Consider the following 20,315-nt stretch of genomic DNA (forward strand, 5'->3'; position numbering starts at 1 on the left):
CAGAGCACTCTGAATAGCGGGTAGTTAGAACGCAAGAATGCTTCTTTTTGCGAGACTGACCTTGAAAAAGGTCATATCTCGTTTCGTTTTGAATTCTCTCAATGGCAGTATTAATCTGACAATTTTTGTACCACAACTGAGTACCACTCTTCATATTTTCAAGCATGGTGTGGTTGCATCATGTTATGGGTATGCTTGCCATCGGCAAGGACTAGGCAGTCTTTTAGGATAAAAAGAAACAGAATAGAGCTAAGCACAGGCAAAATCCTAGAGAAAAACAAATTCACCTTTCAGCTGGACACTAAGCTAAAACACAAGGCCAAATATACACTGGAGTTAGTTACCAAGATAACATTGAATGTTCCGGAGTGGCTTAGTTACAGTTTTGACTTAAATAGGCTTGAAAATGTATGGCAAGACTTGAAAATGGCTGTCTAGCAACAACAACAAATGAAAGAGCTTGAAGAATTTTAAAAAGAATGAGCAAATATTCTACAATATATTTGCAATAATCTTAGACTTTACCCAGCAAGACTCACAACGGTAATCGCTGCCAGAAGGTGATTCCAACATGTATTGACTCAAGGGATCGAATACTTATCTAAATATATGTTGTTGTTTATTGAAGTTAGAATTTTTCTTCCACTGAGTATTTTGTGTAGATCATTAAAAAAATGAAGACAATTTAATCCATTTCAATCTTACTTTTGTAAATACAAACTGTGGAAAAAGTCAAGGGGTGTGAAGAATTTCTTAAAAGGCACTGTTATCCTACAAGGCAGGCTAACAGTTTGTTAACGCCATCTGCTCTGATTCGCTCACGAAACTGCCACTCAAGAAGATTCTGAATCCATATTCCAATGAAACTGATTGAGATCAATCAAATGACTGGCATGGAGATGCAGTTTGGACGTTTCACCGGTAAAACGTGAAGAATTATCATTCACGACAAACAGTAATGGCCTATTTTGAAAAGATGTAGCCTACACCTAAACTTGGACTTGGAGGCTATTAAAACATAAAACGTGTTCTTTAGACAATATGTGTGGCAGACGTTGCAATTGGAGGATGCATTTTATGCATATCCTATAAATGATAAGCTATTTCATTGGCTTCATCTGTCAGTATAAACTTTGAGGAAATGATATCGTCATAAAAATAAAAATAAATATTTTTTTAAAAGCGCTCCCTCGCTAAAATAGCACTACACCACTGGTCCCTGTGCTGACACAGCACCACACAAAGCACCGAGGGCCCTGGAGTAATGCCAACACTGACATCATCATTATCCCTCCCATCAGCAGAACAGAGGCCACAGCAGCTTGGTGTGCCACTACACTGACAGGGTGGGAGGGAGGGAAAAGAGGGGAAGGGAAGCGAGAGAGAGAGAGACAGACAGAGCGTTGAGAGATGATCATAGAGATAGGGGGAGAGATACAGAGATACAGCGAGAATGGGGGGGAGGGGGAAAGCTTACATGGGGAGAGAGTGGCCATTAAAAAAAAACAGCATGAGGTGGAGTGTGGTGAGGTTAGAAAAGCAAGGAGTTAAAGGGTAGAGGAAAAGCAGGGGAGCGCACCAGAGCTCGGGAGAGAAAGTAGTCCCCCATTCCAATACAGTAGTAGGCAGTATCCTTAGTGATGTGTGGAGGAACACTAACCTCTGTGGTTGAGAGTACAGTGTCCTCATCCAGGCTGAGCACGGCGTCGGTGACAATGGTCTCGTAGGGCAGGAAGCGACTGCTCATCACCTGCATGGGGAGACAGAGTACACAGGGTCAGTACACTGTCCTCTGTAGCTCAGTTGGTAGATGATGGCGGTTGCACCATCCAAGATAGTGGGCTTGATTCCCGGGACCACCCGTACGTAAAATGTATGCACGCATGACTAAGTTACTTTGAATAAAAGCTTCTGCTAAATGGCATATATTATTATATACTGAACAAAGATCTAAACGTAACCATTTCAACTAATTTACTGAGTTACACTTCATATAAAGAAATCAGTCAATTGAAATAATTCCTTAGGCCCTAATCTATGGATTTCACATGACTGAGCACAGGTGCAGCCATTGGTGGGCCTGGTAGGGCATTAGTCCACCCACTGGGGAGCCAGGCCTAGCCAATCAGAATGAGTTTTTCGCCACAAAAGAGCTTTATTACAGAGAGAAATATTCCTGTTTCATCAGCTGTCCAGGTGGCTGGCCTCAGACGATCCCGCAGGTGAAGAAGCCGGATGTGGAGGTCCTGGGCTGGCGTGATTACACGTGGTCTGAGGTTGTGAGGCCGGTTGGACGTACTGCCAAATTCGCTAAAACAAGGTTGGAGGTGGCTTATGGTAGAGAAAGGAACATTAAATTCTCTGGAAACAGTTCTGGTGGACAATTCCTACAGTCAGTATGCGAATTGCACACTCCCTCAAATCTTGAGACATCTGTGGCATTGTGTTGTGACAAAACTGCACATTTTAGAGTGGCCTTTTATTGTCCCCAGCACACGGTCCACCTGTGTAATGATCACGCTGTTTAATCAGCTTCTTGATATGCCACACCTGTCAGGTGGATGGATTATCTTGGCAAACGAGACATGTTCACTAACAGTGTTACGTTGGCATAAATTATTCTGGAGACAGGCGCAGGAATGCCTAATAGGGTTTTTTATTCAGCCCAAATTACGGCGTGCCGTGTAAAGACACGGGAACGAAGACCGAACAAACACGTAACAAAACACAGGGTAGAAACCCAAAACAAAAGAGCGAGGAGTACCTTGAATAAATAACACATGCAGAATGATTATCACATGGGGCGAGACCCGTAATCATCTGCGCAATCCACAATGGCACGAAAGCCCAAAACACACAGCACAGGTACTCACACGCACCAACGGACATAGTAACAATAATGGACCGGACATTATAACAATAATATGGACCGCCCAATGGAAACCAAAGGGCACAAGTACTAATCAGTGGGAATAGGGGACAGGTGTGCGTAATGAAAGTTCCGGAGTGATCCGTGACAAACAGGGTTGTAAACAAATTTGTGCACAAAATTAACTAAGCTTTTTGTGTGTATGGAAAAATTCTGGGATATATTATTTCAGCTCATAAAACATGGGACCAACACTTTTCAGGTTGAGTTTATATTTTTGTTCAGTATATTTTACAACGGCACAGCACAAGGGTGGGATGCCATAACATCAAGCACTGGAAAAGACATGTCCCAATAGACATGAAGGGGTTTCTTTAGTCTTCTACTCTCCTTTCGTGACCAGCTAGGAATATGGTAACAATATGGCAGAAACCTTACTATAGATTGGATTGAGATTATCTGCTTGAATGTTGTGAAACCCTACAAAACACACACTAGCTGAAGTAGCCCTCGTCTTACACATGACACAATTTCCCCTTTCCTGATTGTGACAAACCCGTATTTTCAATGTCTACCATACCATCCATACCATACCATACCATCCATCCAATCCATCCATACATCTATCCCATACCACCCATACATCTATCCCATACTATACAGCTATCCCATACCATACCATCCATCCCATACCATACCATCCATCCATCCATCCATCCCATCCATCCATCCATACCATACCATCCATCCAATACCATCCATCCATCCATCCATACATACATTTACTGACTGAGCTGAAAGCCAAGGGTGGAGAAACACACACGCAAGTCTGTGTATCATGTATATTCACTAGAAATCAAACCCACTAGAAATCACCCCACAAGTACACACAGCCTCACGCACTCATTCAGCCACGGAACCACACACATGCATGGAACACAGACACTTCACACACCCCCCTCCTTTCAAACACTCCGTATAACAGCCACACACTTCCTTGTAACCTTTTCTCTGGAGACAACACTCAGCTCTGAAGGTCGGGTCATTGCAGGAATCCCTGTTCTTTCGAAAAGCTACTGCTTACATTAAAGAATGTGTGTGTGTGTGTGTGTGTGTATGTATACTGCATAAAGCATTTGGTAGAGAGACTAGAGAACAGAGGCTGATTAGTCAAAACAACACTTCGTACCCGCCGACCTCTGCCACAAAGTGCCCTAAATGGAACACATCTTGAATGACTCAGATTGCCGAGAAGTGCGACAAAAACAACTAACAAATAACACAAATGACTCCAAATGTCTACAATTCCCAGCCACGTTTTAGTCGCTCAGAGAGAGCGATTTGCACATCACAACAACACTATACATAATGATATTTGCAATGCCTATTATTTTGGAACTTCTGTGAGTGTAACGTTTACTGTTAATTTGTATTGTTCATTTCACTTTTGTTTATTACCTACTTCACTTGCATTGGCAATGTTAACATGTTTCCCATGCCAATAAAGCCCTTAAATTGAGAGAGAGGGGGAGGATAAGATGAGGGGGGGATAAGATGAGGATGCGATTTCATTCCCCATCACAGATGGTTTTAATGTTAGAAGTGTGACATGTTTACCTGGGGGGGAGGGGCTTGTACGCGCTAGGAATGTGAGCTCTTAGAGAAGGAATCAGCCTCCCACATTCCTCAGAGAGGGAGGAAGAGAGAAACAGGAAAAAAAGAGAGAGGGAGAGAGAGAAACAGTGAAGTATAGCGAGAGAGGGTAAAGAAAGACTGTGCAAGAGAAAGAGACACACAAAGACAGAGAGCGAGAGCCAACAAAATGTGTGGTGCAGACCACAATAACACTGTTGGGTGACCCAGCGGGAGAACCTGGGTCTCGAGCCCCCCCCCCCCCCCCCCTTCAAAGTAATGAGCAGTCATTCTGAGTGCAACAATCTAACAGTGTAATTAATACATTTCATAATCATCCCCCCCCACAACAACAAAAAATTAAGTGTTGAATAAACCATTTTTGTGGAATGCCTTTGTTACAACTATGAAGCAAAAGTGTTGGAACACGGTAACAGCTTCTTTTTATAACGATAATGAGAAGACAAAATATACACCAACCACCAAGACCAGAGGTCAAATGGTGAAAACCGTAGCCTAAACATCATTATAAGCGCCAAGTGGACTTAGTCACGATCAGCACAAAAAAAGGAATTATAGTGTATACAAGTGTTGATATGACTGCAGTAAAAAAGATATATATTGTCAGCTCGTGCTTATGTTGTGTGCGTCTTCACGCAAATGGCATCGGTTGGATTTTGTTTAGCTGTTACTCCTTGTCCCAACAGTTAACGCAAATCTTCATAACACTCACTTGGCTTGACACACAAACATACTTTTGTCTGGTTGTAAGTGCGTAGTAGTCGCCCGTTTTCTCTTGGTTGTGTTCCCGTGGTCTTGTCATTCTTCAGCCCGTGTTGTGGAGTACAACAGCTGTGCAGGTGCCTTATTTTGTGCAGAGGGAGGGAGCTCCCGTCTCACTTTGTTCATGGTGCCGGCCAGACTTGTTTTCTTTGCAAGCAACTTGTTCGCCAATGACAGTGAAGAAATAGTCCACGGTGACACTGCTCCCATGGCCAACGTAAGGTTCCACAAGCCTCAAGACCACATCTTCTGACACTCGCTCGCTTGTGGCTATTTTCCCAGATATTGAAAGACGTTCAGCGTATACAATAAGGCACGCTCTCACTGTGCAGCCTACTCCAAAGTAGGCCAGAGTAGACTGATATGATACGCTTGGATTCAGTGGATTGATATGGGGTAGATACCATTTTAAGATTAGAATTAGAATGGATCAATACAACAGAATGGCCCGCCCTGTTCTTCATTCACTATTGGCGATGACATAATTATGCATGACATGACCTCCTAAAACTGGTTGTAAACTCCAGTTCTGTTTGTGATATTAAGATTCTAACGACGATACGGTGTTATATAGACTTATTTAGGAAAGGTCAAGGACGGGGGAGCGAGACTTTTAAAAAATGGCAGAGTAAGAAAACAATTAAACTCATGCAGTCAAAATGACTGATTTAGCGGTTCTAGTGTTAAGCTGAAGAGTCGTAAAGCAGTGCCCACATGGCCACCATGCCAGCCCAGAGGCGCCAGAAATAGCGCTCCTCTCCTTCTGTGCCCCCACTACCAACCGCCAGGCTGGTGGCTCAGAGAGGCTCGCCACGTTTGGCTGGGTCCGCCACAGTAAACAACCAGCCAGCCGCAAGCACAACAAACCACAGACCCGGCTGTACTCAACTCTGCCTGTTGTCGCCGACCCACAGCCCAAAACCACGCTCCCTTTGTGATTGACAGCGTAAGAAAACCACTCAGGGATGTGGAGAAAAACCAAAACCTCGCCCACTCTGTTGTGACTGACGAGCGAGAGAAACCACTTGGGTTGATTGACAGCTCAGCAAACGTTTTTGTGGCGTTAGAGTGAAGCAATGCTACAGGCTCTCAAACTACTGCCTCAGATCACGCTTCCTGTGTCAACTTTGACCTCTCACGATGTGAGACACTTTAGTCGAACCCCCTACGGAATACTGACTGACTACAAAGCGTTGCAAAGATGAGGTTATTTCCTTGACAACTTACTTTACCTAAACAGTGGTCTGTGGCATGGAATTGCAAAGTAAGTTGTCAGCTTATGACATATGCTATGTCATGCATATGACAGCGTTACGCAGCTCCAAAGTCAGAAGGTTAAGTCAAAGAAAGTACAGTATGTCAATGCCTAGAAACTGCTTCTCCAATAGAAATCCCTGATCACACTTGAAGGCGATGCCATGGCGACGTTAGCCAGCTAAGCTCATGCCTAGGAACACGTCATTGGGTCTAAGGGTTGTGTCGCGCCGAACTGCACATGTGTAGGCCGTCAAATCATGGGAGTAAACAACATGCTCAGCTACTTAAGACATTAACCCCAAACCTCGTTCTTGTTTGTCGAGTCGGCTTCGCGAAGCGTTCCCGGAAGTATCGCAATGTTGGGCTTCTGGGTTCAGAAATTCTGTGGTCAAGTTGTCAAATGATCAAAGCATAGATATACGCCAAAATGATGGCACTGAACAAGGCTTAGGGGCACAGTAAAGCCAAAATGAAGACATTTTATTTGAGGGTGTGTAGAGAAACCAAAATGGCAGCCCAGCTCTTGAAAGGACATGTGTGCGAGGCAGGCTCACCTTGTTTTCTCCCTCGATGACAATGACGGGCACGGAGGTTGCAGGCCAGCGGTGCTTAGCAGGGAGAGGCTTGTCACAGTTCCACAGCACAATGATCTGAGACAGGAGAGAGACAGAGAGAGACAGAGAGAGTTGGTGAGAAAGGAAGTGACATGGAGACAGAAACGGAAATTGAGATTATAGAAGGGGTGGGGGAGTTAAAGGAGAGAGCAGGAGAAAGAGATCTCATGAGAATCACAGATATGACATTCTAAAATTACACTTCATTTTAATTTACTAACCACATCACATCACATTCCCCCATCGTACGTCTTCAACATTTCATTATCCAATTCAAAACATCTGACATTTAAATCCATCCAACCACCCCACAATTGAGAGCTTAAATAGGATTCATATTATTAATATTTGGTAGCATTGCCTTTAAATTGTTTAATTTGGGTCAATGTTTCGGGAAGCCTTCCACTAGCTTCCTACAATAAGTTGGGTGAATTTTGGGCCATTCCTCCTGACAGAGCTGGTGTAATTGAGTCAGGTTTGTAGGCCTCCTTGCTCGCACACGGTTTCTCAGTTCTGCCTACAATCTATAGGATTGAGGTCAGGGCTTTGTGATGGCCACTCCAATACCTTGACTTTGTTGTCCTTAAGCCATTTTGCCACAACTTTGGAAGTATGCTTGGGGTCATTGTCCATTTGGAAGACCCATTTGCGACCAATTTTTAACTTCATGACTGATGTCTTGAGATGTTGCTTCAATATATCCACATCGTTTTCCTACCTCATGATGCCATCTATTTTGTGAAGTGCACCAGTCCCTCCTGCAGCAAAGCACCCCCACAACATGATGTTGCCACCACCGTGCTTCACCTTGCAGGACTCCCATTTTTCCTCCAAACATAACGATGGTCATTATGGCAAAACAGTTCTATTTTTGTTTCAACAGACCAGAGGACATTTCCCCAAAAAGGCAAATCTTTGTTCCCATGTGCAGTTGCAAACCGTAGTCTGGCTTTTTTAAGGCGGTTTTGGAGCAGTGGCTTTTTCCATGCTGAGCGACCTTCCAGCTTATGTCGATATAGGACTCGTTTTACTGTGAAAATAGATACTTTTGTACCCGTTTCCTCCAGCATCTTCACAAGGTCCTTTGCTGTTGTTCTGGGATTGATTTGCACTTTTCACACTAAAGTAAGTTCATCTCTAAGAGACAGAAAGCGTCTCCTTCCTGAGCGGTATGACGGCTGCGTGGTCCCATGGTGTTTATACTTGCGTACTATTGTTTGTACAGATGAACGTGGTACCTTCAGGCGTTTGGAAATTGCTCCTAAGGATGAACCAGACTTGTGGAGGTCCACCATTTTTTTCTGTAGTCTTGGCTGATTTCTTTAGATTTTCCCATGATGTCGATCAAAGAGGCACTGAGTTTCAAGGTAGGCATCCACAGGTACACCTCCAATTGACTCAAATGATGTCAATTAGCCTATCAGAAGCTTCTAAAGCCATAACATAATTTTCTGGAATTTTCCAAGCTGTTTAAAGGCACAGTCAACTAAGTGTATGTAAATGTCTGACCCACTGCAATTGTGATCCAGTGAATTATAAGTGAAATAATTTGTCTGTAAACAATTGTTGGAAAAATTACTTGTGTCATGCTCAAAGTAGATGTCCTAACCGACTTGCCAAAACTATAGTTTGTTCACAAGAAATATGTAGAGTGGTTGAAAAACAAGTTTTAAAGCCTCCAACCTAAGTGCATGTAAACTTCCGACTTCAAATGTAGATGCATAATGATCTGCATGTCATTGTGGCAGAAAACACTGCATGAAACCCTATACACTTCAGTTAACACAGACACACACTCCCTCACACACTTTCTCTCCCCCTCTCACACAAAACACACACGCCTCTCTCCCAAACGTACACCCTGCTCCCGACTTTAAAGTTAGGCACCAAACAGAATGTAAGGGGCACCAGAAAGAGACCCATTTTTTTTATATATAGTTAGGTCTCTATGAATCCTTTGACGCGTCTCATGAGTAGCAGACCTTTTTCCTTTCTTAATGACTAAAACAACGTTGTTTGTTGTCAAACCAATCATTTGTGGGCCGGGATGAGGTTAAAACGCCCCGCTCACATGGTTTGCGAAATGATATAAAATGCGCGCGGGAAAAAAAAAAAAAAAACACATCTGAGCTAGAGACCAGCCGTTTCCTTTGCTCTAAAGTTGCAAGCATGCCTGTTGCAAAGCTGTTTTTAAACCCTCTGGCACTGCTGCGTGACAGGGAACTTGCAAAGCCTGTACTCAGCTGGCCTGTGCTCTTGGTTATATCAAGGATGAAATGATATACAATGTATTAATGTAGCTCACTCTGCACACTGCTCCAATGTATCAAATGTACAAATGTAACAGAAGACTGATCAAGGCTCCATCCCCGCTCGCCATCAAGGCTAAATTATATTTTAATAGATGTGCAGGAAGAGCGGGTGGAGAGAAGCAGGTGAATGAGGGCTGGTGGGGGATAGTGCCGTGGCAGTCATTCAATCTTGTCAAAACATTGATTGTCAAGCAAATAACTGCCAGCCTCACGGTAATTGACCGTTAATTGACATAAACACATTTAGCATCTCCTGTAGTCCATTTCAGAAGAACAGAATAGCATACTCTGATTTGTACTTATGTTCGGCCCTGATATGGCTATGCCATATGGACGTGGGCTACACTAGTTCATTTAGCAGAATTTAATATTATTTTATCGTATGAAGAATCAAATTGAACATCGTTGAAGAGAAAGGATATTGTCTCCAAACAATTTGAGGAAGTGCGCACCTGCGTTTTTTCCCGTGTTGAGCGGTTAGAGAAACAGGTCCTCCCTATATGCTTAATTTAGAGTTATTTATGCAAATTTAGTTGTGATACAAACGTTGGGCTATATATGTTTTAATACATTCGAAGGCTCCAATGATGATTTGAAAAAAGTCGCATGAAAGGCATGAGCTCTGCTTTGTTGTTTTTTTGTGTGCAGGCTACACACACTTCATTAGTCTCTCATTCACAATTTGACAAGCACTTGAAAATGACTCAAATTTCCCAGCGGCATCCCCTTCGTGGCCGTAAAGCTCCTAAAATAAATCCATGCCTTTTGAGGCCAGTGGCCGTTGTGCTCTTGGGCTGAGTATAATCATTACAATTCCCTTCTCCTGTCAGGGTGCTCCGAAGCACCTCTCACTCACATGGCTCTCTCAAATATCTAAATTCTTATTAGCCAAAGCCCGTCACGTAACTGGGCCCTTCTCACAAGCTACAAGTAAAGACAGACACATTTGGGACGCAACTGCGCGTATTCTTATTCGAATTCCGAGGTGCATAATGAAGACGTTGGAATAACTGTCCACATTTACTTTGGTCAGCCAGCAAGATGAGTAGGCCTGACGGACAACAAAAGCACGAGCCTATGTCAATCTACTATCCCCAATAGTACAACATAGTTTGGGACAGTTGTGGAATGCAATAGATCCCAAATGAATACAAGCATCAAAACACCTTTTGAAAGCGAATGAGGCTGATGTAACAGATCAGAGCATTTAGCTTAAAATGTTGATAACCTATTAAGGCTATTTCTTCACATTAAAACCGCAGCAATGCTAAATGCAATCAATTAGCGGGAAAACACCATTCTCAGAAGTGACCGCAAATGCGATTATGCGTGTAATTATAAAGGTGCATTGTTATGGTGAAAAGGATCTTCCCCAAACTCGAAACTCACGAGCTGCGTACAGTGCCTTTGGAAAGTATTCAGACCCCTTGACTTTCTCCACATTGTTATGTTACATCCTTATTCTAAAATGTATTAAATTGTCTCCCCCCTCATCAATCTACACACAATACCCCATAATGACAAACCAAAAACAGGATTTTTTTTTTTTTTTTTTTAAGTACTCAGACCCTTTACTTTGTTGAAGCACCTTTGTCAGCGATTACAGCCTTGGGTATGAGTTTATTTCATTATTCTCTGTAGATCCTCTCAAGCTCTGTCAGGTTGGATGGCGAGCGTTGCTGCACAGCTATTTTCAGTTCTCTCCAGAGATGTTTGATCGGGTTCAAGTCCGGGCTCTTGCTGGGCCAATCAAGGACATTCAGAGACTTGTACTGAAGCCACTCCTGCGTTGTCTTAGCTGTGTGCTTAGGGTCGTTGTTCTGTTAGAAGGTGAACCTTTTCCCCAGTCTAAGTTCCTGAGCGCTCTGGAGCAGGATTTCATCAAGGATCTCACTGTACCTTGCTTAGTTCGTTTTTCCCTCGATCCTGACTAGTCTCCCAGTCCCTGCCACTGAAAAACATCCCCACAGCATGATGCTGCCACCACCATGCTTCCCTGTAGGGATGGTGCCAGGTTTCCTCCAGACGTGTTGCTTGGCATTCAGGCCAAAGAGGTCAATCTTGGTTTCATCAGACCAGAGAATCTTGTTCCTCATGGTCTGAGAGTCTGTAGGAGCCTTTTGGCAAACTCCAAGCGGGCTGTCATGTGCCTTTTACTGAGATGTGGCTTCCGTCTGGCCACTCTACCATAAAGGCCTGATTGGTGGAGCGCTGCAGAGATGGTTGTCTTTCTGGAAGGTTCACCCATCTCCACAGAGGAACTCCAGAGCTCTGTGAGAGTGACCATCAGGTTCTCGGTCACTTCCCTGACCAAGGCTCTTCTCCCTCGATTTCGCAGTTTGGCCGGGCAGCCAGCTCTAGGAAGAGTCATGTGGTTCCAAACTTCTTCCATTTAAGAATGATGGACGCCACTGTGTTCTTGGGGAACTTCAATGCTGCAGAAATGTTTTAGTACCCTTCCCCAGATCTGTGCCTTGGCACAATCCTGTCAGAGCTCTACGGAGAATTCCTTCGACCTCATGCACTGTCAATTGTGGGACCTTACATAGACAGGTGTGTGCCTGTCCAAATCATGTCCAATCAATTGAATTTACCACAGGTGGACTCCAATCAAGTTGTAGAAACATCTCAAGGATGATCAATGGAAACAGGGTGCACCTGATCTCAACATATTTCAAGTCTCAAAGCAAAGGGTCTGAATAGTTTTTATTTGTCATAAATGTGCAAAATGTCTAAAAACCTGTTTTTGCTTTGTCATCATGGGGTATTGTAACATAACATTGTATGAGTCAAGGGGTCTGAATACTTTCCGAAGGCACTGCCAGTTAGGCTCTGCACCCGGTGCAAAGCAGATTAATGTGCTTAATTTTAAGAAGTCAAATTCATCCCAAAAGTGTTCGATAGGGTTGAGGTCAGGGCTCTTTGCAGGCCAGTCAAGTTCTTCCACACCGCCGGTGTGGTGGTAATACGGTCACCTTAACAGTACGGAATGCAGCTGATATGCACATGAAAGCGAAGTGGACATTATTGGATCGGTGAATATAAGAGACTAGTAGTTGCTGTTGCTTAAAACATTTACTGAATTTATAAACAACTGACTTAATAACCATTTTTTTAAACAGGCGCCAGTGGGTTATTTAGCTCGGTAGGGGCGAAAATGTTGGTAGTATCAAATCATATTTTATTTGTCACATACACAAGCAGATGTTAATGCGAGTGTAGCGAAATGCTTGTGCTTCTAGATCCGACACATGAAATGAAAAAATTCTAACATGTTGGTATCATAAGTTCAGTGTATCGTGTATGTGTGTTTCAGTATGAGTGTGTGTATATGTGTGCCAGTGATGTGAGCGACAGACACAGTTCCTCTGTAAAACTGTGGAACACGCGCACTCACAGCAGGAAGTCCACAATCTCTGCATGCATGTCTCTGCCAGCGCCGTCTCAAAAGCTTTTTTGCTCCCAATTCTCTCCCCACCCTCTCTCTCTCTCTCTCCCCCTTTTCTCTCTTTCATTCTCTCTCTCCCTCCCATTCATTTATTTATATCCCTCTTCTCTACTTCCCGTCCCCCTCAACATGGAAGTCTTTGTGGGCTGAGAGTGAGATGATGTAAATGTTGATACTTTTCTTATGTACCTGGCTCTCCGCTTTGCATAGGGAGCCTGCAATCTAGAATACAAAGCATTTCTATACAGAAAGTAGGGTTGCACACCTCCCTACACAATTAAGATGCATTAGGGGGTGTGTAACACACTATAGTAGACACAGCTATCGAACTTTGGTTTAATTCCCCCAGCCCTGGTTAAAACCAATACCTCTTGTATCCAGCTGGCCCACGGCACTTTCAGACACGCACACAGACAGAGAGAGAGAGAGAGAGAGATGACCAATCGGTACAGATTGTAATTCAATCCACGTGAGTTAACTCTGAGGTGGTAGAGAGAGAGAGGTTGGTTATCCACTGGTGCTTGAGAAGATGTCCTTTTGTCTCGGCAATGATGCTACGAAATCCCTCACAGTTGGGAGTAATATTGGGTTTCGGGAGAGTTCCGACAATTGGAGGACATGAGCAGGAATGTGCACACACACAAACACGTTTGTGGCTTCTTACCTGTGCACAATACGGTGATTTGGCAACAGCCACCAGGAGCTTGAGGATGGGCTGGGATTGGGAGACCAGGGGGGTGACTGCATGGATGACAGCCGTGAACTTGGGGTACGGTTTTATACCTGGAACATAAAACAGGTCAAAACGTACAGTATTACTGGTAAGGTTTGATACCTACAATACAGACAAACATGATATTTGTTAAAGTTGGATGGCTGGAACACAGACAAACAAAGTAGGATATTGACATCACTCGATCTGTAGCTGAACAAAGGGACAAAACTATTGGTGATTCTCAGAAGTTTCGCCTCTAGGTACATTTCTTTTGGCATCGCCAAATCATCAGTTTGTTCAAAGTCATTATCCTCAATTACAGCAGGCATAAAATAAAATACACATTTCTATGAGAAACCATTCGAAACTAGACCTAAAAATGGTTCATTCTCTGTATGTTTTCACATTGTAGTTATTGGTGACGAGGCTTTAGTATTTACTTGTAGGCCATGCTTACACAAACAGCTGATTTATGACGTTATTATTTACGAGATGAAAGGGGACTCCTTATTAAATGATTGATCTCACTAGGTGTCCAATTCATATCCAGAACACCAAATCATTTTTAAGGGGTAGAGGCATTGGCTCCTCATAATAACAGATTGGATTCGGAGTGTCATTACGAGATCGATTCTCCTGTTTTATCGGTCTCATTTAGTCCTCCAACACTCCAACTTGTCTCTTTAAAAACCTCCACATGCTTAATTGGTTGACTCCGTGAAAAACAAATAAAACTCACCGCAGGGTAATCAATGCTCGTCACCCCGCGATAATTGTAATATTTGCGCCTCGCACCGAGGTGCTCGATCAAAAGGGTTGTGTATTGAGGGAGCCGACTACCTGACTTCATCGACGAGATGACAATAGAGTTAGAGGAGAAGAATCCCAAATAGCACCCTATCCCATTTATAGTGCACTAGTTTTGAGCTGGGTCTATAGGGCTCTGGGTCAGAAGTAGTGCACCACATAGGGAATAGGCAGCCATTTGGGACGCACTAAAAAAGGCCTTTGAGGTCACAGATTGTTACAGAGGCGCCGTTTGTGTTGGTGAACCGGCGCAGCGGTATATGCCGTGCTCACTGAGTGAAACGAACGACTGACTGACCATTAGGCGTGTCAGCGGGCCTAATGCGAGCATCAATCAAGGGTCAATCGAGTAACACGTTGTTATAGCCACTGTAACAAGTCAATTGATCTAGTGGGACAGCGTCTTGGCTACGTAGTCATTTAAGACTCTGTCACAGCTGGAATCCAAGGTTCTAAAAACAGACGCTTCTCATTTAAAAAACAACAACATTTGGACGGGGGTTAGCAGTATATCATAGGCTAAGGGAAATGTTCAAGAAGACACAAGGACTCTACCCATAACATAGATAGCATGTACCTACGACTTGACCAAACACACAACAAAATGTGATATTCTGGTGTGGCAAGGTAACTTCCCTTGTGTAGCCCTAGTATATCTATAGCTCAAGACAATCGGTAAAGGACTGCTGTTACACAGATACGGAACGACTGGTGCTACCATGGAGTTTTTCCCGAGCCAAATGTGTTCCTGCTTGGGCTTGCTCTATGGGATCTAGAACAGGTAACTAACTGTAAAATGCACTTTGTGACAACAGCTGGTGTGAAAAGGCCATACAAATACATTTGATTTGAGTGGTCGATTGAGAGGGGGGCTCACCTAGGGTGGCGTAGTAGAAGGGGAAGTCTCCCAAGTGGGCAGAGTACTGTGGTAGGGCGAAGAGCCCCCCGGGGTGGCTGTTCCACATCAAGGTGCTCCTGGACTCCTGCTGCAGCACCCGGTCCTGGATGATCTGGGGGGCAAGAGGAGATGGGCAGAGGTTAAACCTGTCCCTCCAACAGAACATTCATAGACCCTAAAACACCAGTCACTCAAAAACAGATACACTGAGGTTCTGTTATTCATTCATATACCACTATATTATTTGCATTAGGTGTGTGTCCAGTAGAGATAAACATTCTGAACGTCGCAGACAGCTGTATAATGCAATAAACCAGAGCTCCCCAGCCCTCTTCCCGGAGAGCTCACCGTCCTGTAGGTGTTCACGCCGACGCTAATCTAGCGCACCTCATTCTAATAATTGGCTGGTTGATGAAGCTGAATCAGGTTCGTTACAACTGGGGTTGGAGTGAAAACCTACAGGAGGGCAGCTCTCCAGGAACAGGGATGGAGAACCCTATAGTAGACTGACCCTGTTTAGTACTCTTTACATTAGGGTTTCCCAAACGTGGATTTATAGACTTTATTTCTTGACATTATTTCTTGCCTTCATTTATACCCGCAACGCTCAAATGTTTCAGCCACTCGACGAAGCCCCACCAATACAGCGAGACCTCTAACAGGAGCCGCTTACATACGAGACATCCAGATGAACCTGTAACTCGGGACCAGTACGGGCAGCAGTCAGTCATACAAATAGAAGCTGTGTCCAAAACATACTTCACGCACGAAAGAACAAACCAGTTCAGTGGTACATACAGTCAAACACCAGCCACTCCAATGAGGAGTCCACTCATTCATTCCCCTTACAAATAGACCCCAAATAGTCCCTCACACATCCAAACGCCAAACTGGCCATTTTCCCCTGTTGCTTGCTGAGGTGGGGGATGCAATTTTGCTGCTGCTGTGGTATCGAGGCACGACAGAAAGCGATATTACCGCTGCGCTAAATTGCGTCCGTAAAACATGCGCAGGTTTGCAGTCGTGTTTTTAGGCTCTCTATTGAATCCTGCGGTGGCGGAATAGGTGGCGGGGGGTGGGTGACTTGGCCGTTGGCTTGGTAACAACGCGTAACATCTCGGGTGGTTGTGGATGGAAAGCGACGGTGGGCGGCTGGAGAAGGCAGCTAATAACACCGCTGGAGGGGTCTGGCTTTGTTCGTTTAGCTCCCCGTTAGCTTTCGCAGAAGCAACTCGTCCCCAGGGTCCACAAAAAACCTAAACATGACAAGTAACAAAACACTTACCCACCGACAGACGAGGACAGTCACAAATTTGAAATAAAACTACATGCAAACGATACAAAAAAAAATGATACAAACAATAAAACAAAAAGGTGTGTTAAGAGAGTGTGTGTGTGTGTCCCCTCACAGTCCCCCCACTGTTCCATGAGATGTTGCTTAATCTGTTTTTCAAAGGTATTTTGCTGTTTGCTTGAGTAATAGGAGATGGAAGGGAGTTCCATGTGATCATGGCGCTGTAGAATACTTTAATAATATTGACAAAGCAATATAAAAATGAATCTGCAGAGGTGGGGATAAGAAACGAGAGGCAGTTTTCCACTGCTACGGCCCCTCAGGCCAGTCAATAACCATTTGCCTCAGCCCAACAGATTAACTTGGAATCCTTTAGCCTCTCAATAAAAAGCACTCACCACCTTCAAACGAGGGTCTTAAGACCTTCTGAAGGGCTATTTCTCTTGCATGGCTGAACTCCTTCCCCTTGAGCGTCCTAGCTGAGCATGATGGACGACTCAATCTAGCCTCCCAACAGCTAAAATCAGCCAATTAGGAGAATAATAGATAAATCCGCTCTGTTTTGGAAACACACTGTAATTCCGTTTAATAGGTGTGCCGGGAATCGACAGGAACAGAGAAGGCTCCATTGGCTTTGTGATTGGTCAAAACTTCTCAACTTCGTGGCAGGAAACGCAACGTGATTGGTTGGCTTGTTCTCTTGCTTGTTTACTCGCTCGCCAACTCAGCCGCAACGGCATTAACATACACTACACAAAGAAAAGTATGTGGACACCTGCTCGTCGGAACATCTCATTCCAAAATCATGGGCAATAATATGGAGTTGGTCTCCCCTTTGCTGCTATAACAGCCTCCACTTTTCTAGGAAGGCTTTCTACTGGATGTTGGAACATTGCTGCGGGGACTTGCTTCCATTCAGCCACAAGAGCATTAGTGAGGTCAGGCACTGATGTTGGGCAATTAGGCCTGGCTCGCAGTCTGTGTTCCAATTCATCCCAAAGGTGTTCGATGGGGTTGAGGTCAGGGCTCTGTGCTGGAGCATTAAGATTTCCCTTTACTGGAACTAAGGGGCCTAGCCCGAACCATGAAAAAAACAGTTCCAGACCATTTTCCCTCCTCCACCAAACCTTATAGTTGGCACTATGCATTAGGGCAGGTAGTGTTCTCTTGGCATCCAACCAAACCCAGACTCGTCCATGGTGAAGTGTGATTCATCACTCCAGAGAACATGTTTCCACTGCTCCAGTCCAATGGTGGCGAGCTTTACACCACTCCGGCCGACGCTTGGCATTGCGCATGGTGATCTTGGGCTTTGGTGCGCGTGCTCGGCCATGGAAACCCGTTTTATGAAGATCCTGACGAACAGTTGTTGTGCTGACGTTGCTTCCAGAGGCAGTTTGGAACTCGGTAGTGAGTGTTGCAACCGAGGACAGACGATTCTTATGCGCTATGCGCTTCAACACTCGGCGGTCCCGTTCTGTGAATTTGTGCGGCCTACCACTTCGTGGCTGAACCGTTGTTGCTCCTAGACGTTTCCACTTCACAGTAACAGCGCTAACAGTTGACCAGGGCAGCTCTAGCAGGGCAGAAATTTGGCAAACTGACTTGTTGGAAAGGTGGCATCCTATGACGGTGCCACGCTGAAAGTCACTGAGCTCTTCAATAAGGCCATTCTAATGTCAATGTTTGTCTATGGAGATTGCATGGCGGTGTGCTCGATTTTATACACCTCTCGGCAACAGGTGTGGCTGAAATAGCCGAAGCGACTAATTTGAAGGTGTGTTCACATACTTTTGTATATAAACCACAAAACGGTAAGTCACTCGGGCTGTGCCGTGTTACAATGTCCCCCGCCCTCCTCCCCACCTTAGCACAGAGTGACAGCACGTCAGTGGGGTTAAGCCTGGGTGCCACCGCCGAGCTGGTGCCCAAACACTGAGACGGATGGAGACCTGTGTGTGAGATGGCAGCAATCCCAGGTTGAGGCTAGTAGAGATAAAGGTGATTGGCACGACAGACTAAAGATGTCCATCAGGTTGGTGCGGCTAGCATAAATACTCAGATTGACGATATGGATGAGATTGTGGGGCACGAGGCTAGTTTTGCTCCAAGGCTGTGTAGAAAATAGAGATACATTTGAGATTGGTGCCAAGCTATGTCGTAGACCAGGGGGTAGGCAATTAGATTCAGCTGCGGGCTGAATTTGCCCGAGCGGATTGTCGGGGGGGAACGGAGCATAATTATAATCATTTGTACACTGCAAATTGACACCAACTAACCCCAAAAAGAGACTGTAATAACTACCATTTCATACCTTGATTACATTGAGACACAATCACACTTTTTTAAATTCATGGGAATACTTTCATTTTTTTTTGCTGAATTCCTGGTGATTCTAGTCTTTTTTTACCCCCTAAAAAAAATTGCTTGCCGGATGGTTTTGGCATGCTGGCCGCCTGTTGCCGACCCCTGGTGTAGACTGTGCCCTATGAGCGCAAGACGTTGAAAAGACGTTGTAGACGTAAATTAGGTTGAAAAGACATTATTTTTTAATATATTTTTTAAAAGTATTTTCAACGTCTTGTGATCATAGGATGATGCATTTGCAATCGTAGTGTGAGGTGTGCGGATGGCTGGTGGTGTGAGGATGGCTGGTGGTGTGAGGATGGCTGGTAGTGTGTGGATGGCTGGTGGTGTAAGGTCAGTCTAGCATGAAATAGACACTTGGGAATAAACAGAGAGATTGCGGTGAGGCTAGCGTGACATTGGAACTCTGGAAGACAGAGGGAGATTGATAGCCGAGGAGACTGAGAGAGAAAATGAGAAAGAAAGTGTGTGTGTGTTGTGTGAGTGTGAGTTTTCTGTGTATCTGTGTGTGCATGTGTCTGTGTGTGTGTCTGTGTGTGCGCGTGTGTCTGTGTGTGTGTGTCTCACCTCCAGAGTAGTCAGCACAATCTTCTCCATGGAGGAGAAGTAGGCCTCCCACAGGAACTGGGTCTGCTGCCTCAGAGCTAGGATCTTATCCTGATGGATGGAGCGCACCGTGGACGGGATCTGGAGGAGGACAGGAGGGGGACATTGTTAGACAGAGGGGCTGGAGAGAGGAGTGGGGGGGGACAACGCACCATGGTTGGGTCAGAGAGAGGGGGATGGAGGAGGAAGGAGGACAGCAGGGTCAGTCAGAGAGAGGGGAGGGATAGAGGGAGGGAGGAAGACAGCAGGGTCAGTCAGAGAGAGGGGAGGGATAGAGGAGGGAAACGGAGCGAGAAACGACCGTTTGAATTTTCTGTTGCAAAATGTTTTTTTAAGGTGTGTCTAGCCTCTAATGAATACGATCCCGGGCTGAGAGACACAGTCAGTGAGTGGACTCTCTGATTGCGTTAACGCTAGTTATCATTGGCTTGCGAAACTAACTCCAAACTTCCTTCAAACGGCCCGCAGAGACATATAAATGCTATCCTCGAGTTCATCTGACTCTTGGTAAGTAGAATCTGTCAGTGTCCCTTTTAGGGACGGTTAAGGGACGGAGGTGGTGGTTGCGAGGGGTGTGTGTCGTACCTGCAGCAGGAGCCTCTCGTCCCCGATGACGGCCGCCGTGTTCCAGTTGATGATCTCAGAGAAGGGCAGCTCCCAACCGTTACTCAGCATCACAGGCACACAGGCTGCCTAAAGACAGAGATACACAG

The 20,315-nt window shown here is 44.8% G+C and overlaps 1 protein-coding gene across 1 annotated transcript in view; it reads right to left on the minus strand.

The window, feature by feature from the left end:
* Window positions 1-20,315, minus strand: part of LOC139373381 (exostosin-1b) — a 112,245-nt gene that overhangs the window by 21,532 nt on the left and 70,398 nt on the right. The window contains exons 3-8 of the mRNA XM_071113828.1: window positions 20,188-20,295; window positions 19,564-19,683; window positions 15,315-15,447; window positions 13,580-13,698; window positions 7,096-7,191; window positions 1,661-1,750 (exon numbers count right to left, since the gene is read on the minus strand). Coding sequence (XP_070969929.1) covers window positions 1,661-1,750; window positions 7,096-7,191; window positions 13,580-13,698; window positions 15,315-15,447; window positions 19,564-19,683; window positions 20,188-20,295 — 666 coding nt within the window. The remainder of the gene's footprint in view (window positions 1-1,660; window positions 1,751-7,095; window positions 7,192-13,579; window positions 13,699-15,314; window positions 15,448-19,563; window positions 19,684-20,187; window positions 20,296-20,315) is intronic.

The sequence above is a fragment of the Oncorhynchus clarkii genome, chromosome 18 (assembly GCF_045791955.1).
Source record: "Oncorhynchus clarkii lewisi isolate Uvic-CL-2024 chromosome 18, UVic_Ocla_1.0, whole genome shotgun sequence".
NCBI classification, from domain to species: Eukaryota; Metazoa; Chordata; class Actinopteri; order Salmoniformes; family Salmonidae; genus Oncorhynchus; species Oncorhynchus clarkii.